The following is a 27042-nucleotide window of genomic DNA, read 5'->3' on the forward strand; positions in this document are numbered from 1 at the left end:
GTATAGTTCTAGGATGTGCTATGATTTTTTTTATTGAATATAATAATAAATTCTATAAAGATAATACAGAATAAAAATGTTGTATAGAAAAACGGGTGTAAATGGGCCTCCTGGATCAAAGGTGGTGGAACAGTTTGTGACTGGGATGGAAGAAGTCCCTGATGATGATGATGATGATGTGTGCTCTATGCAGATATCTACTAAGGTGAAGAAGCTCAGTGGCAGGTAGATGGGCGCCAGTGATTGAGGTAGTCAGGATGCTCTCTATGAAGCAGTGTTAAAAGCTAACTCAAAGCTCAGGCAACAGCTCAGGAAGGTCTTTTCAGGAAGTATAGACGCCGTTGCACCTGCACAGTTCTGTGTCGGAATGAAAGGAATGAAATGAATGATAATTAATCATAGAGTCACTGGCAGATTACTAGTAAAAAAAAAATAAGTAAATTAGACTTTATTGATTTTGTTCAAATCGATTTGGAACAATTGGTTTTTCCAAAAAAATACTCTGCTTTAATCACCCATGATGGATATATAAATATTTAATACATTTTGTTATATTTTCTTATTTTCTCCCACAAAAAAACAATCTAAGACATTCGATTTACTTCCCTCTCAATAGAGTCATTAACAAAAAAAAAAAAAACCCGAAGGATATATACAATGGGATAGTTTTTCAGCCTTGGAGAAGAGAACTGTGCCATATAAAGATAAATCACTTTTAAGTCTCTTTCAAATTGACTATATTCTCTCTCTCTCTCTTTTTTTTCTTTCTGTCAGAGTGTCTGAATGCAAGGTTTTTCATTATATGAATGACCAGGTATTTCACTTTATCCTTCACCAGATTATTTGTTTTCACAATCATGAAGTTACTGTATAAAAAAATCTGACTAAAACTTGTGAATCTGTGATAAGAAGCACGTTTTTTTTCCTCCCTCACTTTTATTGCCTTGCAAACTGCTACACAGTTGCTTAGGATCTTTGGATGCCAGAGCATGACATTCTAAATAAATCTAAATTCACACCAAAATCTAGTGGAACATCTTCCCAGAAGAGTTTAGGGGTATTAAAACAGAGAAAACGGACTAATGTGGAATTTAATGTAAAGAAAATGCACATCTTTTAATAATGGACGTGGTCTCGAAGCAGCTTTACAGAGATAAAACGGCAAAAAAAACCTCCCTGAGATGCCATAAGCAAGAAACCTTAGGAGGAACCAGACTCAAAAGGGGAACCTCGTCTGGGTGGCACCGAGTGTCCATTTATTACTGTTGAGCGGTGAGGCAACCTGTGGTCCTGAGCCATTGTAGTAGACTATTGATATTAATTACAGCCCAAATCCATCCTCAAAGTTCTTAAATTCTTCAATAAGTAGCATCATGAATCTATTGATCAGGTGTGGCACTATTACAGTAACCATGTCGCTGATCTGTGCTGTAACATACACATTTATTTAGCCTGTACCGTATTTTGATTTCTTTACATTTCCCGGTCTTGTCCTTCAGTATGAAAGCTATTAAACCAGCTTTAATCAGTTACAGCATAGAACGGGACAAAAGCCGGTTGCCCCGTCCTCTCCTCCGGGGACAAACCCCCAGGCGAGTTGCTGTTTGTTTTGAAGAAACTCGAAGCCTCTTGTGGATTAACGGGCAGTGACACCGAGGACTTTCGAAGTTCTGCATCATGGGTTTTAGAAGTCTGCGACCGGTACACTTGTATTCTCTGAGGCTTATTGAAGCGTACATTTCCGTCTGTAGAGTGTCCGTGGTCTGGTGGGATTTCACGCAGGACTATGCCTCTGGAGTCATTCTCTTTATGGTGGCGGTGCTCCTGGATGCCCATGCGCCAGAGAGAGATTTCACAAAGCATCTGTGTAGAAAATTTAGCGGTATTATTTTGTATAATATCTGAGGAAAAAAAAAAGAACAAAACACACTTACCTTGTAGGTGGTTGAGGTGTTAGTCAGGGATGAGTCAGGAGTTGTGAGGATTCACACCGCCCTTGTTTAGCTTTTATACCCAGCTTTATGGCAGGTTAGTCAGAGCAATAGCTAAATATTAACCCAACACGATTTCCCATTAAATCGGAGTTCTCATAAAATCTCTGGGGCTTTTGGGAGATCTCAATTTCTTAGGACTTTCCAGCCTTTTATTTTGTACAACCACATTCAAACATAGCCAGCAGACTGGTGTTGGCTTGTGGGTAGAAAACCGAAACCTTTTACTGAAGAGTTATGATGGGGAAGTTAACAATTAGGCAAGTTTCAATCTGTACATGGAGTCTTTTGTTTTTCCCCTGGAAGAAAAGTCAAACAAAAAGATTCGTCGAACCAATATTTCAGAAAATCTGAAATAAAAGTAGCCTAATACCATGAAGGGAAGGAATAAGGAAGGAGGGAAGGAAGGAAAAAAAGAAAGAAAGAATGGATGGATGGATGGATGGATGGATGGATACTTTATTCATCCCAATGGTAAATTTACAAGAAAAAAGAAGGAAAGATAGATACTTTATTTATATATGAAACAAATTACAGTAGAGCCTAATACCATGGAGGGAGGGAAGGAAGGAGAGAGGGAAGGAAGAAAGACAGAAAAGAATAGATGGATAGATGGATAGATAGATAGATAGATAGATAGATAGATAGATAGATAGATAGATAGATAGATAGATAGATAGATAGATAGATAGAGACAACAGACAACAACTAAAGAGTCAACAGTTGAACATCGAGAGGAGAGAGAGAGAGAGAGAGAGAGAGAGAGAGAGCGCAACTGCAGTGTAAATGCAATTATCAAAATAATTAGAAATATGTAATTACATTACAATCCTTATTACATTTTCCTTCTCAGAGCAGTAATTAACTACAGCAACCTCTATGAAGTGTGTGTGTGTGTGTGTGTGTGTGTGTATGCCCACAACTGGAAGGAGGAGTTTGATTTGCTAATGAAGGGTCCATGTGAAAGTGCGTACTTGGCCGCAACGTAAAGCCCATCCGCAGCGTCCATTCTTCCGCCTAGTGACAGTAGCAGCTCCATCCACAACACGACAGTCACAATGGTAAGGACGTTCTAATTGCTGAGTAAATACATATTATTCTGAGTGAAAATGAAAAGCTGTGAACATCATTAGTGTGTCCAGATTATCTATAATACAGTTTCTCTATAGTTTGTGTTGTACTTATCATTTTGTTTTATTAAATATGATGACTGGCTCACATTTGGCGAATCAAATATGGAAATATAATTGATATTAGTAATACTTTGTATGTGTGTGTGATTTATACAGTGATAAACGTATACAGTAGTTTGATTTTGGCCATCCATATTTTCTCTTTCGTGGCAGTACGGCTTCATTAACACATGTTTGAGAACATTAGTGGTCGAGAAGTTTGGAGAAGAGACCTGGGAGCAGCTCCGTTTACTTGGGGAAGTCCAGGACACCTTCATGACCTATGAAATTTATGATGATATCATCACCATTCGCTTGGTAAAGGAGGCATGCAAATTGCTGGGTGAGACGATTTTTTTTTTTTTATGGTCCCTACCTCACATTGCTTTCGTGTTTTTTTTCCCCAATCGTCACTGAGGTTTGCAAGAAGCTGTAGTTTCTGCGTAGTCGTTGTTTCTTCAGAAGACGATATCCGTCTGTTTTTTTTTTTTCTTATTAACTCATATTCACCAAGTTCACCTTTTTAAGCTCGTGAACATCCTCCGTTTTATACTTGTGTTGTATTCCTACTTAGAAACTCTGTATGAGTTCCAGGGTCAAATGAAACATTGATAAACTCAGACAGAGAAAAAAAATAATGAAAAAAAAAAAGGTTTTCAGCTGCTAGTGGGCAGTCTGTGTATGTGCGACGTCCTTGGAGACGGGTTTTGTTCTGTTTAGAGACACGGCGAGATAGTGTTAACAATGTCCCCTGAGAGCAGTGTGTCACACACGGATGCCATTGTGTGTGGACAAGGACAGGTGTGAACCATTGGACAGGTCTCGCACCTGAGCTCTTGGAAATGATAAACATTGTCACGGGTAGTGAAGTTCAGTTTTCAGTTAAGTTCAGTTAATATGTTCACCAGAAGGTCATGGGTTTAAATCCGGACACGACCAAGCTGCCACTGCTGGGCCCCTAAACAAGGCCCTTAACCCTCAGCTGAATAACTGAGAAAACTGTAAGTCACTCACTCTGGATGAGAGCGTCTATCAAATGCCTTAAATTGAATTGCCTTGACCCTTGTGTCTTATCTTCCAGATGTTTCTTCAGAGGTGGTGCTGAAGTTATTTGGGGAGTACTTCTTCAGCTTTTGTAAAATGTCGGGCTACGACGACATGCTCCGAACCCTCGGTGGAAATTTGGTGGAGTTCATCGAGAACCTTGATGCCCTCCATAGTTACCTGGCGTTATCTTACGAGGTCTGTCAACGGTCTCCTTCGTCTTAGTGTCTGCTTGATGTAGTGCAAGCTCAAGGCCAGGGCTCCTTGATTATTTCTTTTCTTTTCTTTTCTACACCTATTTGAAGTATATAAATGACTTGTTGTTCCAGACGACTTCTGTTTCCTTCTGTTTGACAAACACCTTCATCATTTTTAAAGGGTTATAATATAGTGAATGGTCAAGGTCAGCACTTGGACGCCTGCCAGCAGTGTGGGAGTCAGACACTCTTTCCATGAACTAATGTACAACTGACTTGTAAAGACAAAGTAAATAATGTAAGTCCAAATCGGAAATGTAAACCCAGGGTAGATCCTGAAGGCATCTACCTGAACAACAGCATAACTTGCTCAAAGCAGGAAAGGCTGGCCTATCCAACACTAAACACAAAGAACATCCACTTCCACATTTACTCCCCATTTGCTGTTATAAGAGCCTCCAGTTTTCTGGGAAGGTGTTCCACTACATTTTGGAGTGTGATTGTGGAGATTTGTGCTCATTCAGACACAAGAGTGTTAGTAAAGTCAGGTACTGATGTAGGCGATAAGGTGAGGAGCCCTAGGGTGCGGTCAGTGTTCCAATTCGTCATGTTCAATAGGGTTGAGGTCAGAGTTTTATAGCAGATCATTCAAGATCTTCCACTCCAACCCATATCTTTAACAGAGCTGGCTGTGTGCACTGTCATGCTGGAACGGATTCGGCTGTCCTTGGCTATGTCTACACTTATCCGGATACATTTAAGAACAGTGTTTTCCGTCTCAGCTATCGCTTTCAATCGTTTCCCAACAGTTGCTCGTCCACACAGAAACGTCTGAAAACGCTCACGTCCTTATACATGTATAAGTGAAGCGTAAGACGCTTCTACCTGCCTCATTTCCATAAAAATGCTGCATCGTTTTCAAGTTTATCCACTTTTGGGAGCGGTTTCAACACGCTACATTTCCGTCAACTAAAAACGACGTCTTAATGAATAAAAGACCAAAACGGAGAGACAAATATGCTCTTTTAGATGAAAACTTATTAGTGAGGACATGGCCCTTGTTCAAGGTTCAAGTGAGGAGAAAATCTAATGCTGTTACATCCAAGGATGTTCTATACAATTGTGTCCCTCCAATGTTGTGGTGACAGTCAGGGAAAGAAGCACATGTGGCTGGAAAAGTCAGGTGTCCCAATCCTCTTTTTTTTTTTTTTTTATCTATAGTACACTTAAATAGACACAAGAAATGAGAAAAAAAGGTGGTAGCAATAACCAGGACAGAAAGGAAAAATGCATGTGGGGGGGGAGCAAAGAAGGTGCCGGAGCCCAAATCTTAATTAGATTCCTTGAATTCATTTTATGAATGAAGACGAATTACACTGTATTGCATCAGAGCACTGGTGAATTCTCGAATCCGATTGGACGAAAGGCTCCCCAACCAGCAGAACAGTGGTGTTCTAAAATGTCATCGTCTCCATTGTAGCAACTAATTCAAAGCAACGAGTGTGAACAAATGAAGGACAAAGGTCAAACGTCTGTTTATAGCTAATATGACAAATTAGTATCTCATTTAGTACCATGTAAATGTAACAATGAATGGATAAAAAAAAAAAAAAAATCCGTATGCCCAGGCATGTAATAATAATTATACAATACATAAGGACATTACATTTGTCTATCCTGTTTCCTCAGGAGATGAACGCACCTTCGTTCCGCGTGGAGAGAACAGATGACGGTCGGACGCTTCTGCACTATTACTCAGACAGGGAAGGACTCCATCACATAGTGCCTGGTACACACAGTTCCGACAAAACAAGAACTAATTACTGCCAGAGTCTGAGATAAACTGGCGTCTGACCCTACCATTAACCACAGTGGGCAGCTTTGAAAAACACTTTTTTTTTTCCCGCTCTCTTTTGTTTGTTACCATGGCTACACCTTTACACAGGCATAATCGAAGCGGTGGCGAAGGATTTCTTCGGCAGTGAAGTGACCATGAGCGTCCTCGAGCAGCCCGAGGAGGCGGAGCGCACTGGAAAGAAGGAACATGTTATTTTCCTCATGACACAAGCAAGTGAAGGGACAAAGGCTGAAGAAGATGAAGGTCGAGAGCAGAGAGAGGTTGGAGCGATGGTTATGTCAGGTAGGGCCGCAAGTCTCGGTAATCGGGCCAGTTTTATTTTAAAAAAAGAACCAATATATTAGTCCTTTACTGTAAAATATTAAGCAATTCATATTTTTGTATGATTGCATGTGTTAATGACAGATTTCTTTCCATCACAGACAGTCTCCTTCCCTCGTTCTGTCCCAGGTACCCGAAGAAATTGTGGATTGATGAGAAAGCTTTCTGCAATGCTTTTCCCTTTCATATTGTATTTGACAAGGATGTGAGGACTTTTCCATGACTGTCTATTCATTGCAAAGAACTAATACAACTGATATTTCCAGCCATATGTCTCTCCCCCCCAAAAAACAGTTACCACTAAATTGGAGGCATGTGAATGATGATGCCTGTGCACAAAACCAGTTCCATGGAGATGTAGTTTATACATTGTGATGGAAGATCTTTTATTTATAGAACACTGATCTTAAGCCTTTCAATCATCTTTGGGATGAATTGGAACGCTGACTGCACCCCAAACCTCCTCACCTACATCATTACCTCACTTTACTAACTGTGGCTGAATGAGCAAAAATCTCCACAGGTACACTCGAAAATCTAGTGCAGGGGTGTCAAACTCAGGCATGGTTTATATTTGGCCCGTGAGGTCATATCAAATGTGTATTAGAGCTGGCCCGCCAGTATATAGCGCACACACCCCGCTAATACTACAAATCCCAGAATGCTTTGTTAGTTCATTGGCTCGTTAGTCGAGACCGCTGAAAAACTCGCCGATCTTAGATCTTTGTGAGAAAATGTTCTCTTTGATGAAGATGAACAAAACCCCACTCAGGAGTCGTCTCACTAATGAACATCTTCACTCAATCCTGAGGATTTCCTCATCTCAGAGCCTAAACCCAGACATTTATGCACTTGCATCTAAGAAGAGATGCAGGTATCTAGCTTGAACCAATGTGCATCAGAGTAAATCAGAGGGTATGAACTGAGCTTGAATGAATGTCTTTATGCACTTTTTTTACTCCAAGGCATTGACTGTTAATGGTTGAAAGATTGCTTTTTTTAATTGAAGTAAATTATTATTATTTTTGGTTGTTTTGATGTTGGCCTGTGAAAAAAGTTTTTCATTAAAAAGGAATTCGAAAGGCTACAGATAGAGAGAGACATAATAAGAAACGAATACCACTGATGTGTGTTTTATTTCGAATTTAATTTCTCATGTGTTTATAATATTAAGCTTTGGTTGTTCCAAATTCAATGTTTATAATCTGGAGAGACGGAAAACATGCACAATTGCAGTCAATTTTGGCCCGCGACTTCGCCCCAGTTTTAAATTTTGGCCCACTGTGAATTTGAGTTTGACACCCTGATCTAGAGGAACATCTTCCCAGAAAAGTTTCTTAGAGGTTATTATGACAGCAAATGTATGAATGGGATGTTAAAAAAAAATCACACAAATATATATTGTGAGGGTTTGTCAAGTCAGGTACAGATGTCTGGTGAGGAGGCCTGAGCTGGGACGTTTCAATTCATCACGAAAGTGTTCAATAGGGTTGAGATCAAAACATTATACCAGGCCACTCAAGATCTTCCATTCAACCCATGGAAAGAATATTTCTACAGAACTGGCTTTGTTTACAAGGGCTTTGTTTGGTCTTTCAGTTCAAAGACATCCAATACACTTGTGTGCCTCGAACATTTTGGTAAAGGTTTGGGAATAAACCACATATGGCTGTGAAAGTCAGGTATTCCAATACTTTTGTCCTTATACTGTAATGTATGTGTTTTTGTTCATTGAGGATCATTAGTTGAGATTATATGCCACTGTATACATATTACATACAGTACAAATCAGCATAGAGTTTATTCATACAGCAATGTAAAGGAAGACAGATGTATAGTTAATACATTGTGTAAATATATATATATTTTGTAAAGAATTTGTAACAATTCAGATACAAAGTACCTACCTACCCACCTACCTACCCATCTACCCACCTACCTACCGACCGACTGACCGATCTATCTATCATTTAATTCATTAATTACAGTGGAACCCCAGCGTACAACATAAATTCGTTTCGAAAAACCGCTATGCTCGGACTCACATATTCTCGTAATACAAGGTGCATTCACCGGGGTTCTATTGTAACAAGAATATATAATCAATTTCTCTGGCCCACATACAAATTAAGTGTAGAACCACTATATTTCAGTCATTTACTACAGAAATGCCAAATGTACTGTGTGTGTCTTTGCAGCTGATTGTAAAACAGACTGGTGTAAACATACAGAAGTTTGTGCCAGGGCTGCAAAAGGCAGGCATCCGTCTGGATGAATACTTCAGCGTGGTCCATCCTGAAGTAACCCTTAACATGTACAGCATCAAGAAGTTCATCAATAGCCAGTTTGTACTGAAGACTAAGCGGGAGATGCTTCCGGAAAGGTTTCAAAACCAGTCCATGCTCAAATTACGAGGTATTATTCTACATTTACATTTGCGCTATTTAGCAGACGCCCTTGTCCAAAAGTGCTTTGAGTCTCTAGCAATGAATAAATCTACACTGGTACGCTAGATTACAAACTTAAGATAAATCAGACTACAACTCTGTTGAATTTGTAAAAACAACGCAAACTTGGAAAGTGCAAGTTTAAGTGATTCAGGAAGAGGTAAGTCTTCAACCGTCACTTGAAGACAGCCAGGGACTCTAGGGGAGGTTCATTCCACCACCTCGGTGCCAGAACACAGAAGAGCCTTGAGGTGTACCTACCTCTTACTCTGAGAGAAGGTGGTACCAGTGGAGCAGTGCTGGAGGATCTCAGACAGCGTGAACCAGTGTGAGATGTGATGAGGTCTCTGAGGTAATATGGTGCTGGTCCATTTATGGCCTTGTCAAGCACCAGTGTTTTAAATCTGATACATGCAGTATACAATTTTCACTTTAATTATTGATTCGGCGCACTTTGCTCGATTCAGTTTAGTCAATCATGCGGCAAAAAAATGAAAGGAAGAACGAACGACAATCATTTGGAGGACTCGGAATCTCCGTTCATTATACTGTTGTATATGACAGAACTCCAAGAATCAGGAATTAACAAGCAGATCCGAAGAGTAGAAAGTGGAAAGGGTTGTATACTGTATCAAAAAAGAATAACATAGATAATCTGGTATACTTTTTCCAGGGAAGGCTGAGATCCTGGGAGGTGTCCTGTATGGGACACTGGTCTATCCCACTGTACCTTGCTCAGATACATTCATTTTTTATCTGTATAGTGCAACGGACATTGTCTCAAAGCAGCTTCACACAGATAAAGCAGTTATAGAAGAATGTATACATTTGTTTCTTTAGAATTGTAGTGAGTAAGCCAGTGGAGACTGTGGCAAGGAAAAACTCCCTCAGATGGTATGAGGAGGAAACCTTAAGAGTTTTTGGGAGATGGTGTAAAAACCCTCATGGACAAAAGAAATCCACATAAACAGTAACTGTGGTGAGAAATCACTAAAACAGCATCATGGTAGATCCCTGGATAGATTTGTGGTTGGTATACACTTCTGCATGTGTGTCCAATGTGCAGAAATTAACTTAAAAAAAAACAACAACAACAACAAACACTCAGCTTTATTAAGCTTTGATGCATTTCTTAAAACTACTTGCTTAACCTCCACATCATGTGGTCACCTGTAATTGCAATTTCTCATTGCTTTGATCAAATTGCGAATGGTGCATTAATGGATTGATTCAGTTATCAGTCTCAACCCCCAAAAACATCTCGACATCAGTTCGCCGCAAAATGGTTAAACCGGTTGTCATAATCTGTCAAGATTAAATTTGAAAAGAATCAATGAATCTTGAATGGCACCAATGAAAGCGAGTGAATGGCATCAAGATCAACCAACGATTAACTAGTTCTCTAAAAAAGGTCAAAGGTGAATCTTGTGAACGTAGCGACAAAAACACAGAATTACCATTTCTAAAAATGGATGAACAACCAGAAAACGAAATCGACACTACTGTACAGTAAAAGTGGGAATCCTGTCCGGTCTCTTGCGATCAATCAAAATCAAATAAATCCATTTTTGCTGTTGAAATTCAGATGCCATACAGAAGAACTTCATCCTTGTGCATTTTTCAGTCGTTGTAATCCAAACCGTAGGCAATACCGAAACCATGCGCCGTCATACTGACAACACGGCTAAACATTTTTTGACGATCTTGATTGTGAACAATGACAAAAGTACAGGCTTTAGCAAGAAATCCAATGTGTGGTGCTTTTTGTACTAATTGTTTTAAGAATTCAAGGATGATTCAAATGCTCCAAAGCAACTGAGAAAAACTGTTAGATGGTCAAAAAAAATTGGTGTGTTTAACTACCTTTCATTACAGATATGTCATGCATTGACTAAAAGGGTAATGCAATGCATTATTTGCATTTTAGGCCAGATGGTTTGGATGGAGCCGCTGCAATGTATGGTATATCTCTGCTCTCCAAAGCTGCGCAGTCTGCAGGAACTGGAGGAACGCGGCCTGCACTTGGCCGACATCGCTCAGCACGACACCACTCGTGACCTCATCCTGCTCAACCAGCAGAGGCTGGCAGAGATCGAGCTCTCCAACCAGCTCGAGCGTAAGAAGGAGGAGCTCCGCATTCTCTCTCGCCACTTGGAAATTGAAAAGAAGAAGACCGAGACACTGCTGTATGCCATGCTGCCACGTCATGTCGCTAACCAGCTCAAAGAGGGCAAGAAGGTGGAGTCAGGTAAAGGACAATTGGTCAATCTTTAGCATAACTCATTGGCATTTAAAGCTCAGAATGCATGCATTTTTTTTTTTTGCTTGCCTTCACATCAGGCGACTTCAAGGTGTGCACTATTCTCTTCAGCGACGTGGTCACCTTCACAAACATCTGCGCGGCTTGCGAGCCCATCCAGATCGTCAACATGCTTAACGCCATGTACTCCAAGTTCGACCGCCTCACAAATGTTCACGATGTCTACAAGGTAAGATGAATAACTCAATCATTCATCATTTTGCTTCAACATACTTAGGAGCAGTCACGAGTAATTGTTTGCCAGAGGAAACTTAAAACTACCTAATACTTAGTGTATTAGGATCACCATGCGAGAAATTATGTGATCATTTAATGCAGTGGAGGGCCATACATTTCAAACCTAGGCCTTCAGTGGTGTCAAGCCTGAATCAATCCTCCTCTTAATACCATCATGATGACACCACGGTTGGCAGTATGACAGAGTGCTGCATCTCATAAAGCAAGAAAAACCCAGTTACTCAAATCAACAAATCTCCTTTCACTACAGCCACAGCTGCACCACCCACATCTTTAGCAGTAGCATCAATATTAACCTCATAAAATGACCCCACGCATTTTTGTAGTACCTTTGAGGTGTCCGACCACGAAAGCCCCAGAGATTACGGTTTTCCTGGGAACCTGAAAAAACATTCTTTCAGCTTCTTCCATTAGGGGTCGCCACAGCGGACCATCCGATGTTTGATTTGGCACGTTTTTATGCTGGATGCCCTTCCTAACACAACCCTCCCTATTTATCCGGGCTTGGGACCGGCACTAAGGCTTGTGCAACCCTAATGGCTGGGGTTGGTTCCCTGACCGGGGATCAAACCCGGGCCACAGCAGTGAGAGCGCCGCATCCTAACCATTTGACCACCAGGAAACCTTCCCAGGGACCTGAAATGAGGTCAAATTATGTTTTTGTACAAATTCTACAGGAAAGAAAAAACCCAAAATTATAAATAGGTTAAAAAAAAACTCTTAAGAACTGAACTGTTGAACCATTTTGGCTGACCTTTCCTCATGATGTCCAGGTTTCCTTGATAAGTCTGTCTTGTAAATGTCCTTGTAAGTGTAAATATGTTTTGGATAGAAGTTAACCAGTGATTGCATTTTTATTTCAGTGGTCTGCTGCCTTTTCCCTGAAATCATGTGCTCCGTTGCAGGTGGAGACGATTGGCGATGCTTACATGGTGGTTGGTGGTGTGCCCATTCCCAAGGACACACACGCTGAGCGCGTGGCAAACTTTGCCTTGGGCATGAGGATTGCTGCCAGGGAGGTGAACAACCCTATCACAGACCAGCCAATACAGGTGCTAGAGCTTATCAGTGTTTTGCTGTGGTCACGGGGAGATTTTGCAGCTGTGTTTATCTATGTTTTTCAAGAATCCACATGCCACATGTCTGTTTGTGTTTCAGATCAGAGTAGGCCTACACACTGGGCCTGTGCTGGCTGGTGTCGTAGGGGACAAAATGCCCCGCTATTGTCTGTTCGGTGACACGGTCAATACGGCATCCCGAATGGAGAGTCATGGAGTCCCTGACCATATACACATGAGTCCGTTCACCTACAGGTACCATACGAGTCTAAATCCACCAAAAAAAGACCAAAACCAAATCCACCATAAAGAATTTGTGACTGTTTCTACTACAGGTTTGATACAATGTCTGTAATGCCATTTCTTACCCATAATCTGGATGTGTTTGTCTTTTTAAACATCTTTAAAGTGTCCTTAAGGACAAGCAGTTTAAGATCCATGAAAGAGGTGAGATCCAAGTGAAAGGCAAGGGCCTGATGACGACCTACTTCCTGCTCCAGAACCTTGAACTGTCTGAGGAGCAGATCATGGGAATTGGGGAAGACGCCTCTTGTTTGTACAGAGATGACCGTAAAGAGTCGATGCAAGCGACAGAGGGTATGTTTTTTTGTTTCCGCCATCAGTGATACAGTGGTGTGAAAAAGTGTTTCCTGATTTCTTATTTTTGTGCACGTTTGTCACACTTTAATGTTTCAGATCATCAAACATCAAGCAAGTTATCGCAAAAGCTTGATTGCAGTTGTTGCTGCTAAGGGCGGCCCAACCAGTTATTAGGTTTAGGGGGGGAAACACATTTTCACACAAGGCCATGTAGTTTACACCACTGTATATATGCCATTTTTGTATTGCTATAGTGATTTCTATATTAGGGAATTTCCAGATCTCCTGGGAATTTCATACACAGCAGAGTTTACACTGAATGGCAGGAAGAGCTAAAAACTTCCACTGAGTGGAGGGTGTGCAGATTCAAACACCTAGTTAATGAGATGTTGATGGGAATATGGTAGCTCTGGGTCATTGAACGGAAAGTCAGGGGTCAAACATGGGTATCACCAAGCTGCCACTTTTAGGGCCACTGAGCAAGTCCCTTAAAAATCAGTGCTCCAGGCCCAATGTATCATGGCTGACCCTGAGCTCTGACCCCAGCTTTCTAACGTTGCTGGGATATGCCAAGAAAAATTTCACTGTGCTCTAGCCACTTGCTGCTCCTCCGGTTCTGGTGCTAGGGGGTTATCCCAACAGAGACGTGGTGGGGGGAACTTCTCAGCTTTGCATGTTACTACCTTGTTTACTAGTTAAGTCTGAGGAATATTCCCTTGGTTTCTTTAGCCACCTAAATACACACATATGTTACTGACAGAAATGTCCAATGGTGTTTATCTTTATAAATCTTTAATTTATAAGAATGTGGGATGGTCAAGACTTTGGCTTGCACATCATTTATAATGGTACAAATTGGGGTCATTCGCCTGAAATCTTTGCAAGTTCCCTTTGTCACCAGATAAAGCAAAAGAAGTGGAAGAAGTGAGGAAATCTCCTACCAAAGTGCAAAGCAGCAGCTCCTCCCCCAGTCTTTCTTCTGATGAGCCTTCACCCCTTCCTGTCATGGATAACACTTCGCCATATTTCATTGCGGCCGACTCTTCTCAACATGATGTAATTCATTACGTGCCTGATTACTCCGAACCCATAGAGAACGGCCTTCATTCTGAAAATGTGAACATCAACTCTCGTCTCTGCATACTTCTTTAAATGTGGGTACACACAACCTTCATATAAGTATAAATTGTGCAAATATTACATATCCAATAGGGGCTTTAGAACAGATTATTATACAACCCCAGAGTTCTGAGAGTTTGGAAACTGTGTACAATGGAAATAAATACACAATGCAATGATTTGCAAATCTCAAAAACCCATACTTTATTCAGACAAGAACAACAAATAAAAGCATATCAAATGTTTAAATTGAGAGGAAAAAAATGTGATGGCTGTAACATGTCTCAAAAAAAAGTTGGGATGGGGCAAATAAAGTATGGGAAAAAATGTGTTATTAAAAATTACACATCAGGTCAGTGAGGATATAAATGATTTGGTAGAAATTGTGTATCTTAGAGAGGCAAAGGCTCTCAGAAGTAAAAATGGGCAGAGCTTCAAAAATCTACAAAAGTCCGTATTTGAAAATTGTTCCACAATTTGTAGACAATGTTCCTCAACATAAAATTGCACAACAAATGCTTCCATCCAGAAAACTTCTATTTCAAGGAAGGCCTTGCAAACTGAATATTGCATCTATTACAACAGCATGACTTCATAGTAGAAGAGTCAGGATGCTGAACTGCTCTGCCTGCAGGTTAGAACTTTTACTGTTTGAAAAAACATTTGGCGCATTGTAAAATGAAAAACACAACAAAGTAAACCCAGAACTGTTGAGTTTGTAGAATCCTGTATCAGACAACATTGGCAATTGGTCTCTTTAGTTCCCAGAAGGTATATGGACAGATGATGTGATGCTTCAAAAATGACCGTATTTTTTCCTTAAAATGGTTTACATTCTCAGTTTAAACATTTGATTACTAGCAAATCACTGCATTCTGTTTTGATTCACATTTTACATAGTATCCCAACTTCTTTAGAATGGGGGTTGTACTTTCATAGGTAGCAATAAACAGAAAGGATCAGTGCAGATATTTGCCAGAAATCCCTGACTGACAAAGCAAAAGACCTTTGACACTAATAATATATCGAAATGAGAGCTACCTCTGCTACATGTACGTTTGTAGAAATCATTGCTCTTTAGTGGTCTATTGGTGCGGGTTGTGTGTTACCATAGGTTTGCCTGACTTTGTCAAACATCTGCATAAATATCTTTTACTATATTTAATTTTCAATTTATTTAAGACCACTGTTTAAAAATGTCACACTGTTACTCTTGAATGATTCATTAAAGCCGACCTATATTGTATGCTCATTTTCTGCAATCACAGCAAACATGTTTTGCTAGCAAAATGCTAAATGATGTCAAGTAGCATTTGCCTTCCATCCGTGCTCCTGTACCTGATCACTACAAAATTATCAACACAAACTTGGAAATTGTCTCTACACTAGGAGACCCAAACCCGTTCCAGCATGACAATTCACCTGAGCACAAAGCCAGCTCCATGAAGATATAGTGTACACAAACTGGAGTGGAAGATCTTAAGTGGCCTGCTACAGAGCTCTGACTTTAACCCTAGAATTAATTGGAAAGTTGACTGCTCCCCAGGCCTTCTCACCTCGCCTCAATCATTACCTGACTTTACCAACACACTTGTGGATAAATGTACACAAATCTCCACAAGTACCCTTAAAAAACTAGAGGAACATCTTCCTAGAAAAGTGTAGGTTATTGAAAGTGTGAATGGGAACTTAATGTGGAATTGGAAGTTAAAAAGACACATAGAATTCTTATGGGCAGGCATGCAGTACGGACTTTTTTTGAACGATGGACAAGATACATTCATGTTGCCTTACTTTAAGAAAGAAACGTACGAGTTAAATAAAAAAAAAAAAAACACCAATTGTGAAAAAAAGTGTCAGGTATTTGCATACATATATTTGAAACTGTTCTGTGTAAGGTGATTAATTCCAGGGCATATCTAGGATCATTACCTTCACACTAGTTAGGTCAATTGTTGGTTCATATACAAGCAATTCTACTCATATAACTGCATTGTTTATTATAATTAAAAGATACTGAGGTCCTGTAAAGATCTGCATTCCGATCTTCCGAAACAATAAACTAGCAGAACGATACCGCAAATGTGTCCATCAGGGAAACTTTTTTCCATGGCCATTACCATGCAGTAGTTCCTGACTAGTGAATTCAATACCTTGTTTCTGTACAGCTGCAATCAATGTGAGCACCAAACCATCTGGCTGTGAGTTTGGGGGAAAATTTAGATGGACGTAGAATTACTCTCAGATTGGCTACGGCAGCTCTCTGAGCACTCCATCGGGGCAGACAGGAGGCCTCAGGCCACGCTTCATTTGCACCTGTTTTCTCCCGACACGCGACACCGTGTGAAAACTCAAACCCCAGCACACGGTACTAATCACTCTCTGGAGAAATCATCCACATGCCCTGGAGTTGTTGGGTTTTTGTTTGTTTTTTCAAAATGGAAATCAGATGTGGCTAATACAAATGACAGACGGTTAACATCAGCCAGGCTAGTAGCTAACAGCCGTTAACCCTGCGGTGCTCAAAACAGATATCTAGGACTTTTGAGAGAGTGGATAGATTTTAATGGTTTGAATTTACATGCACCTTTAGGGCACAGCACATTTTTTTATGTGATTGATGCTTACTTTAAATATAGTCCCTATAGAGCATACACCAAAAACCTGACTTTTTCAGCCCAATGTGCTTCTTTTCCAAACTGTTCCACAAACTTGGAGGTAAACAATACATTTTATAGGATGAAATCTTCCCCTGTGCATAAAGAAAGCTCTATGAAGGTTTGGATTGAAGTGGAAGATCTTGGGTGGCCTGCTATAGAGCTTTACCTCAACCATTGAAGATAATGAATTGAAGGAATGGGGGGTGCTGAAAGAGCGAACGGGGACTAAACGTGGAACGGGATGTTCGAAAGGCACATAGGAATCGTATCCACAAACGTTTGTTCATATAGAACCTGGTTTATTTTTGCTAATATTAAAGACATCAAAAGCTAAACAAATTCCTGTTTTAATATAATACGGTCAACCCTTCGATAATTCGCGGGGTCGCATTTGAAAAGTTGCGGATCGTCTTAAAATTCGCGGGATTCCGCAGAATGTTCCGTAACATTAAGAATAACATTTAAAACTATTTTTTACTAACAAATTTAATACGTTTTTAAAAACACATTATTGCATTAAAGTAACGATGTCTAGATCAGCGGTCCCCAACCTTTTTTTGCGCCACGGACCGGTTTCATGTAAGACAATATTTTCACGGAACGGCCTTTAAGGTGTGGCGGATAAATACAACAAAATAAAATGATACGACCATAAAAACAGGTATTTTCTAAATATAATAATAAACGTGAATCCACTGTATTGTTTTTTGTTTATTTTGCGAACTCGGGGGTTTGAATTTAGCGGTAATGTATTATGTACATAGAGCAGCCCCTTTAAGAAGGTAGCAGATGGAGGTAAGACCATTTTTTTGGGTACTTTTCCACAAAAAAACATCATTCAGAATCAGATAATAAATAAAACGGAAATAATGTAAGTTATGTATTCTTTCTGTGCGGCCCGGGAACCAATTGACAACCAGTTGGTTGGGGATCACTGGTCTAGAAGAATTCATTAAGGTACCACTAAGGTTCGGAACTCGCGGAGGGTCTTAGAATGTAACCCCTGCGAAATCCGTGGGACCACTGTATTGTGACTATCGGACAAATATTTTCCTAGTTGGACAAGTTCGATCCTGTAGATTTGTCCAGTTGGGTTCTTTTTTGTTTTCCTGAAGGTACGTGGCCCACCACCATGTTGTAGTTTCTGGCTAGTGAAGTCCAACCTGAAGCTTTCCTGGTGTTGTGCAAGCATTGGAACATTTTCATTACACTTTCATCAACAAGCACATGCCATGAAGGGCGTTGGAGAGTTTTTGAATACATTTTTGCTAGTTAGGACAATTGTTGGTGCAGATACAAGCAATCCGACTCGTATAACCATATTGTAAAGATACAAGATTTTGCGCTAAACTTCCGATGAGATCGATATCTAATCTGGTAGAACATTTTCCAGAAGAGTGGAGGTTTATTATATTAGTTATAAATGGGGATTAAATGGGAAATGGGCTGCTCAAACCTTTTTTTTGTCCATTTTCTGTGTATGAGGGAAAAAAAAAATGGAGAAAAACATGTTGAATTTAAATCCCAACAGTCCATTATGCTCCAAAACTACTTTATTCTCTTAAAGCTGTAGTCAGAGTGCTTCTTACTAAATATTACAAAAAATCATAAACGAAAACAAAATGTTCAAGGAAGGAAGAGCACATCGGGTTGCATCCTTCGCTTTCTGTTCCGCTTTAGCTTGACACGAAGTTGCCAATTCAGTGAAAAAAAAAAAGAGAGAAGTTGATTCTCTAGTTGTTCGTTCTTGCAGTCATGAACCTTAAAAAAAATTCTTCTTACAATTTTCAATACTTATTCCGGGGAAATTATTTGCCAGAAATGACAAAGATGTCCGTTGGGTAACATACAATGTAAATCAGGGTAAAGGAGTTAAAGCTGGATGTGCAATATGGGGGTTCACTCTTCATTTCACCATCAGGCAGAATGTGCTATGTACAAGTTAGATAAAAGTAAAAAAAAATGAAATAAAATAAAAGAAATGTCCTGTATACGCATTTCGTGTTTCTACATTAAATACATCGGGAGAAGTTCCTCTGGTGAAACGAGGGAATACAGGGGGATATGTCCGCTAAAAATCTGGCAACTTCATAATAAAAAAAAAGTGTGTATTTGCATAAGTACTGCGTAAACACCGGAGGGTGCCAGGTGCTCGACGAAAAGCCAAAAACGTAAAAAAAAAAAAAAAGAAAAGAATTAGGACTTATTTGTATTCAGAATGTCTGCGTAATTTTTTCCCGATTTTCTGGAAAAAAATCGAAGAAGTTAAAAATTTGCGATCGCGAATAGAACGCGCTTGTTATCCGAATCGCGGGTTAACGGGATTCGATTAGTTTATCGTCGCAAAATATCTGAAGAATCCCTCCTTTTTTATTTATTTATTTTTAAGCCTGTCGTGGTTTGGTGTCCACGTCGATGAATCCCAAAAATTCTTACCATAAAACAGCTTCGGAGGCAGCGTGCTCAAGTGCAATAGTTTTTCCTTCGCACTTTAGGCAGACATTTTGAAAATGAGAATAATAAAAAGGTACAATTACCTTTCAACATCAGAACACTCACAGTTTCGCCACTCACTTGGCACTGTAACTAAAACCTTAGTCAAGGTTTCTCTTCACAAAAAAAGGCTACATATCACTTGTGAAATCCCAAACGGATTTCTAGACTCTTCACCGACCGTCACAAGCCGAATATTTATCTGGAAAACAAACAAAAACAATACAAACATTCACACTTTTTTTTTCTTCCCCACCCATTTTCATATTAAAGTGCAACACATTTCTTCACTGAGGAAAACAATACTTCCTAAACATCAGTAATGCGGCGTGACGAACAGTAGCTGCACATCGGCGTGGCTCCTCCTGCTCGTGTGGGCCGGCGGGGGAAAAAAAAAAAAAAAAAAAGAACAAAAATAAAAATCCGGACTCAAAGTGACAAGTCTGACTCCGGAGTGTCCGTTTCCATGATCAAACACGTCCCCGTGCCGATCTCTTCGGGAATCACCGGGGCGCCGTCGCCGTTTACGCTGGGCTTCGGCGACAACGCAGGACCTTTTGGGGGAGAAGAGTAGAAACGAAGGACGGTTGAAAGGAAACTGCTCGAAAGTGTTTTCTCTCTAAACAAATAAAAGGAACTGAATTATCATGAGAGCTTTTAACGATGGACAGTGTCCCGAAGCAGCTTTACAGAGAGGGAGAAACCTTGAGAGGAACCAGACTCAAAAGGGAAACCCATCCTCACCACGGAGAAACTTACAATTACAAGGAACTGCAACTTTAAACTTTAATTCAAAACACAACGTCCATTTTTCAAAGTTCTATAAAAATAAAAATAAATTATAATTGAATTGAATCTTCAGCTTCCTTGCCATCCTGACCCTTCTCAGCATCTTCAGCTTCCTCGCCATCCTTACCCTCCTCAGCATCTTTAGCTTTTTCACCATTCTGACCCTCCTCAGCATCTTCAGCTTCAACATTCTGACCTCCCTTAGCATCTTTAGCTTCCTCACCATCCTGACCCTCCTCAGCATTAACATCCTGACCCTCCTCAGCATCTTCAGCTTTAACACCATCCTGACCCTCCTCAGCATCTTCAGCTTCCTCACCATCCTGACCCTCCTCTGCATCTTCGGCTTCCTCATAATCCTGACCCTCCTCTGCATCTTCAGCTTTCTCACCATCCTGACCCTCCTCTGCATCTTCAGCTTTCTTACCATCCTGACCCTCCTCAGCATCTTCAGCTTTAACACCATCCTGACCCTCCTCAGCATCTCCAGCTTTCTCCCAATCCTGACCCTCCTCAGCATCTCCAGCTTTCTCACAATCCTGACCTCCTCAGCATCTTCAACTTTAACATTCTGACCCTCCTCAACATCAGCTTCAACATTCTGACCTCCCTCAGCATCTTCAGCTTCCTCACCATCCTGACCCTCCTCAGCATCTTCAGCTTCCTCACCATCCTGACCCTCCTCAGCTTGCTTGGCCATCTTGGTTAATAGCTTGCAGTTACAATCTCTAGTTGCAAAACTTGACATATATAAAGCATAATTGTTGAGGTGACGTGGTCTGTTAAGAAGTGGAGATACGCTCAAAAGCGGTCAAAAGCATGTGGACACCTGACTATCGCGTCCATATTTGCATATTCCAAAAGTTCGACTCCACACTTTGCACTTCGCTCTTCTGCCAAAGCTTTTGGCAAACATTCCAGACAATTGCACTTCCAACCGGGTGCCACCAGTTTGGGGAAAGCCAACATATGGGTTTGATGGTCAGGTGTCCACAATCACTTTACCACACAGAGGTTTCCAGTGTTTTTTCCACCATACTTCATACTTCCATACTTCATGCTGTATTTAGTATCCGTCATTTTGTACAAAAATAAAACCTCACTGTTTGATCCTCATTAAACACACAATTTCTACACATTTAATTAAACAAATGCTGATTGAACTTACACTATATGGACAAAGGTTTTTGGACACCTGACCATAAGATCATGTGCTTTCAGTGGCCATCTAAAGATATAATGAATTCCACTCCTCTGGGCAGATGTTCCACTAGATTTTGGAGTGTGCTTTTGGAGATTTTGTGGAATAGGTGTGTTAGTAAAGTCCGGCACTGATGTAGGTGAGGGTGAAAGGACCTGGGACAGTCAGGTGTCTCAATACTTATTGTCCATATAGTGCACTTAAATACTGTAGTTCTTATTATATTTGTTTTATGCCAAAATGTTTCAAATTAGGTCATTTCAATACTTTCAGCCGTTTCTATACTTTCATCGTGTGTGTGCGCTGGTGTGTGTTCACGACCGGTGACTCACGTTCTGGCTCCTCGGCACCACCGTCGCTGAGAGCCTCCGTATCCGAACATGTCCGTGTGCGTCTCTGTGATGACTTGTGCTCCATCAGTGCACTGGACCTACAGTAAAAGAGGTACAGGTACGTGATCTACCTCACAAATACAAACACACACACACAATAAACCTGCACTGAGAACGGAATATAGTTACCTGTCGTAGCTGTACGTGCCCGGGTGGCTAATGGAGCGTTTCATCTATTCGATGAAGAAGAGAGGGAAATAAAAGGGAATTTTACCCATGATGTAATTACGTTATTCTCATCATTTCATTCGATTTAAACCTTTTCATTGCTGTTCCCCTTAGAATCGCTGGAAGGACGGAATCGGCTTGTGATTTGCATTTCTATACCGAATACCGACCGAGGAAACATTCCGAGACTGTGGAATTACAAAACTCCCTCGAGAAGGAAACTTAACAGTGTATCAAACAGAAAATGAAAACCTGAATTCAAAAATGGTGTAAATGAGCTGATATGATAATATGAGGAGAGAAACCAGTCTCAAAAGGGAACCAGAGACCCCCCAAATGTCCATTTGTTATAGTGCCATCATTGGCGAGGTGATCACCTGTTTACTGATGGACACAAGCGCAAGCCAATTGCAGCCCTCAGTCACTGTAGTCTACAAACTCCATGGTTGTTTATGTATAGAAAAGCCATAACATCATCTACACAGACGAAAACAATGTGGATGATTGGACGAAAAGTTAACTTTCCAGAATCGTCTCCTCGGCCAGTGCAGGTTGATGATTGGTCGCTGATTGTCTGATGGCATTCTAATGGAACTTATAAAAAAGGTTAGCTGCCTGAAGATAGAAATTCACAAATACAAATTCTACCACTTGGTCATAGTGTTGGGGAAATGGCAATCAGTACCTCAACACTCAACCCTAAACTATTGGACATTTTCCAGTCACTTTTCAGGAGGATGAGGAGTCCGTGCCACAAATCAAACCCGACAATATGGCTGACAACCAAATCGGTGCTCATCTGACTGAAAAATTTATGGTGGAAATAAAAAAACCGGTCCTGAAAAGCTGATCCATCAAGTGCTATTTCGGAAAACTTTTCAACCGCAATCAACAGGCCGAACTTTTGTGGACACCGGAGCAGATTTCAAATATTTAAATTTGCTAAATATTTTCACGAGGAAGTCGTAGTTAATTTGCAAGAAAAAAAAACAAAAAGACATACGGCTTAACTTTAGATAAGGTTTAGAATAAAAATCGGCCCCTTACTCTGGCCAGTTGGACGGGAGACGGCGAGACGGGCGACATCAACGCGTCTGAAGGATTCGACTGCAGCATGTCGGTCTGGAACTTCAAATTTGCGATCTTCATACATTCCTCCAGTGTCTGAATGAAGGTGTTACACGTGGCGCTCAACAGAGACGATGCCTCGTTCCTTGTCTGAAAGAAAAAAAATATACAAATAAAAATCATTCATTCAGAAGGAAGCGAATTGAGATACAGCCAAGACCGTGAGTATTCATCAATGAAGATGTGATTAAAGTGTGGACTTTCAGCTTGACAGCTACAAACATCCTGCATTTAACCTTTTATACAGGACCTTCAGTTTCAGAAGCTTAAAAGTAAGTGGACAATTGGACCAGATCAGAGGTTTCATGGCCAGATGTGGCCCTGTTGCTATTTCAGGACAAATTATAGTGATAAAAGGTCATGGGTCACTCTCAATATGTGGTCCAAAAAAGAGAAGGAGTCCATAGACTGAAAAAACTAAACAAAACGGAAGATAGATATGCACCGGTGGAACAGTGAAATGTCTGGAAGATCATGGAAAACAACTAAAACGGATGATCGCTGAATCCTTCATTAAGCAAATAATGAAGAAAAACCCCGTTTACATCATCTGACCAAACCAAAAACACGCTTAAGGAGAATCATTTTTAAAGTCTGCGAAGAAAAGATACCTTCATGGATGTAAAAGCAAAAGATTTTACCTCAAGATGCAAACACAAGTGCAGAATCTACTTAAAAAAAAACATCACTACTCAAAAAGAAACGCATGGCAAAGAAAAGGAAGGGCTAATGATCCAAAGCATACATAATCATCAAATATAGTAAAGGCAATGGCTCTGGATCACTGCTGTTTATTACATTTACAGCATTTGACAGACTCTCCTCACTCTATCACTCCACTCACACTTTATACAACTGAGTAGCTATGGGGTTAAGGGCCTTGCTTAGGGGCCCAGGAATGGTAGCCTGGTGTGAAGTTTTTAATTTAATCTTTGGATCCAATGACTTAACCACTGAGCTACCACCTCCCCCCTTATTAGTGATCTGATCTCTTTCTGAAAAAGGGAACAGGAGGAAATCTGACCGGTAGAGAACTTTTTAGGCTCGGATTCAGTTAAATACTGGAAAACCGATAGAACACTGGTTCACAGTACAGAGAGATAATGATCCAAAACATACTCTGAAAGTAACCCATGGGCTTTTTAAGATAAAGAAATGTATTTTCCTTTTACAGCCGAGTCTATCACATGACCCGATGGCAGAAAGACCTACAAACAACAGTAGCAGCTTATGGGAAAGTTTCGGCAAAACGTCTCACGAGAGTAAACTCTGCATTAGGTGAGATCTATGAACTCCAGACTTCAGGCATCCAAGTAGTATAATTCCTTACAGAATTATACTACTTTCATACTACAGAATTATAATACCGTTCCTGAGGAAACACGGATTAACTATGTTCTGCACATAGAAAGAATTGTAACCGAAAGTCCTGTACCGGAAAAGTTCAGTATGGATATGTGTACTGTTACACTCCTAATATGTGTGTGTATATATGGTAGATTTACATAATGCATATATGTGTATAATATGTATATATGTAGCACTGTGGTATCATTCAATAAGTAGCACAAAGAAACAACTTTTCTGGTCTTGTTGTTGGACTGACCTCAGCATGGTCTCCTTCTTGCTCCACGGACCCCTGAATAGTGTGAACCTGTTGCATGAGTAAGTCGCAGTACAGACGCAGTTCTGACATCTTCGTTTTCAAAGACTCGGTGGTCTCCGTTAATTCTGCAAGAGACGAGAAAAAAGAAACGCGTTTTCTTTTTTGTAATCCATGCCGGTGTAAAACTTACGTGTATGTAACCCTCAGGACCTCTCTCTTTTTTGGTTCTCGTGTCAGCAAGTCCAGCCTTCGAGCTTCCCAGAGCCACCAGCCATTTCTGTCTCTCGGCAGCATTGACGGCCTTCACGTAGAAATGCTGCTCTCCTGGTATGATCAGCTCCAGTCTGGTATTATCAGTAGGGTGAACTGGTTTACAGGAATGGAGAAGTACAATAAACCGGCTGTGAATATTAAAGTGGTGTCGGAGAACACACACACAAAAAATAAACATGATCGTTGTTTAAAGCGCAGTACCTTTAATTTCGCACACTGACATCTTTATGCTGCCCTTGCTGCCTTTGCACACATTATCTTGCGAGTCGTAATAAGAAATGATTCCGTTGTTCAACACAAACCAGCGCGGCTGCCATCCTGCAACATAGAACAAGCACGAGAAATCAATACTGCAGTTCATTTGTGGAACCCAGTGTTGAACCCTGGTGTGTGTTCCCCTATAGTGTGGTTCTGTTTGGACCAAACTAACCAATAATTTAGTTTAAAAAATGAATCAACACTGAATCGACTCATCTGCAGACAGTTCACCAATCAATCAATCAGTCAATCAATCAATCGATCAATCAATCGATCAATCAATCAATCAATATTGCAGTTGATTTGTGGATCGCAAAGTCAAACCCTGGTGTGTGTTCCCCTGTGGCGTGGTTCTGTTAGGACCAAACTAACCAATAATTTAGTCTCAAAAAATGACTGGACTTTTAATAAACTCATCTACAAAAAGTGAATCAATCAATCAGTAAATCAATTGATCAAACCAACCAATCACTTCTGTGGAATGCAGTGTCAATCTCTAAAAGGTGTTCCTCTATGGTGTGGACCAAAACTAATCACTAAAGTAGTCACAAAAATGAATCGTCACAATCAAATCATTGGCAGGAAGTCAATCAAACAGTCAATCATTTAATAAAAACACAGTTTATGTGTGGAATGCGGTGTCAATCTCTATAAGTACATCCTCTATGGATCTGTTTGGACCAAACAAACTGCTAACTTGTCTGACAAATAGACAGACAAATAGACAGACCAAGAAAGATAGACAGACAGACAGACAGACAGACTGAAAGGCAGACATAGATCTTTAGAAGGAACTGAAACTCCCATTTATTGTTTGGATCATGGAGCAGGTTATTATTTATCACACATTCTGAGAGAGACAGAGAGAAAGGCAGGCTGGAAGGAAGATAGACAGAGAGAAAAGCAGACAGACAGACAGAATGACAAACAGACAGACAGACAGACAGGATTACAGTCTGACAGACAGACAGACAGGATGACAGACTAACAGACAGACAGACAGGATGACAGACTGACAGAATAACAAACAGACAGGATGACAGACAGACAGACAGGATGACAGACAGGCAGGATGACAGACAGACAGACAGGATAACAGACAGACAGACAGGATGACAGACAGACAGACAGACAGGATGACAGACAGACGGACAGAGAGGATGACAGACAGACAGGATGACAGACAGACAGGATGACAGACAGACAGACAGACAGACAGGATGACAGACAGGATGACAGACAGACAGACAGACAGACAGACACATAGTTCTTTAAAAGGAACTGAAACTGCCATTTACTGTCTGGATCATGGAGCAGGTTATTATATATCACACTGCATGTGTGTTGCTCTTTATAAACATGTGCTGTATAATGTTGTTACCTGTCATGTAATTAGTCCACTTGTACAAAACTCCTTCCATTATTGGTATGGCAAAAAAAAAGACCAAAAGGAAAACAACTAAAGACTAAACTCAGGAAGATTTAGAAGGCAGAGAATCGCCCCTCTGAACCGGCGATGTGCGTCACATTCTGATTAAAACCCCCAAAAAATACATCAGAAAAAGAAAGACAGTTTCGCGTCCATGGTGCCGGTGTTCAAAATTATATTACATCACGAAAAGCTCCTCTTTACTGAGCGGAACAGCAGCGAGTTCACCACAACGACCCCGGAAGTGAATGTAAAAAAAAAATAAAAATAAAAATAAAACG

The 27042-nt window shown here is 40.5% G+C and overlaps 2 protein-coding genes and 1 long non-coding RNA gene across 3 annotated transcripts; 1 reads left to right on the top strand and 2 right to left on the bottom strand.

Moving 5' to 3' along the window:
• Positions 1 to 1726: 1726 nt before the first annotated feature.
• LOC124379794 lies at positions 1727 to 3655 on the bottom strand. The gene is made up of 3 exons (XR_006924535.1): positions 3540 to 3655; positions 1935 to 3444; positions 1727 to 1863 (listed from the first exon to the last, which is right to left on the bottom strand). It is a non-coding gene; the product is annotated as an uncharacterized LOC124379794 (long non-coding RNA).
• gucy1b2 (guanylate cyclase 1, soluble, beta 2) lies at positions 2949 to 15610 on the top strand. The gene is made up of 13 exons (XM_046840355.1): positions 2949 to 3052; positions 3338 to 3506; positions 4245 to 4405; positions 6094 to 6193; positions 6350 to 6544; positions 6685 to 6788; positions 8782 to 8998; positions 10958 to 11278; positions 11371 to 11519; positions 12493 to 12639; positions 12746 to 12900; positions 13055 to 13242; positions 14147 to 15610. The coding sequence occupies exons 1-13, from the start codon at positions 3050 to 3052 to the stop codon at positions 14395 to 14397; spliced, it is 2160 nt and encodes a 719-aa protein (XP_046696311.1). The 5' UTR covers positions 2949 to 3049; the 3' UTR covers positions 14398 to 15610.
• Positions 15611 to 17796: 2186 nt separating this feature from the next.
• On the bottom strand, positions 17797 to 27020 carry plekha3 (pleckstrin homology domain containing, family A (phosphoinositide binding specific) member 3). Its single transcript, XM_046840356.1, has 8 exons — positions 26714 to 27020; positions 25276 to 25392; positions 25012 to 25167; positions 24802 to 24926; positions 23115 to 23285; positions 22029 to 22072; positions 21840 to 21937; positions 17797 to 20071 (listed from the first exon to the last, which is right to left on the bottom strand). Exons 1-8 carry the CDS (start codon positions 26751 to 26753, stop codon positions 19947 to 19949), a joined length of 876 nt encoding a protein of 291 aa, XP_046696312.1. The 5' UTR covers positions 26754 to 27020; the 3' UTR covers positions 17797 to 19946.
• Positions 27021 to 27042: the final 22 nt, after the last annotated feature.

Source organism: Silurus meridionalis, chromosome 26, assembly GCF_014805685.1.
Source record: "Silurus meridionalis isolate SWU-2019-XX chromosome 26, ASM1480568v1, whole genome shotgun sequence".
Lineage (NCBI taxonomy): Eukaryota > Metazoa > Chordata > Actinopteri > Siluriformes > Siluridae > Silurus > Silurus meridionalis.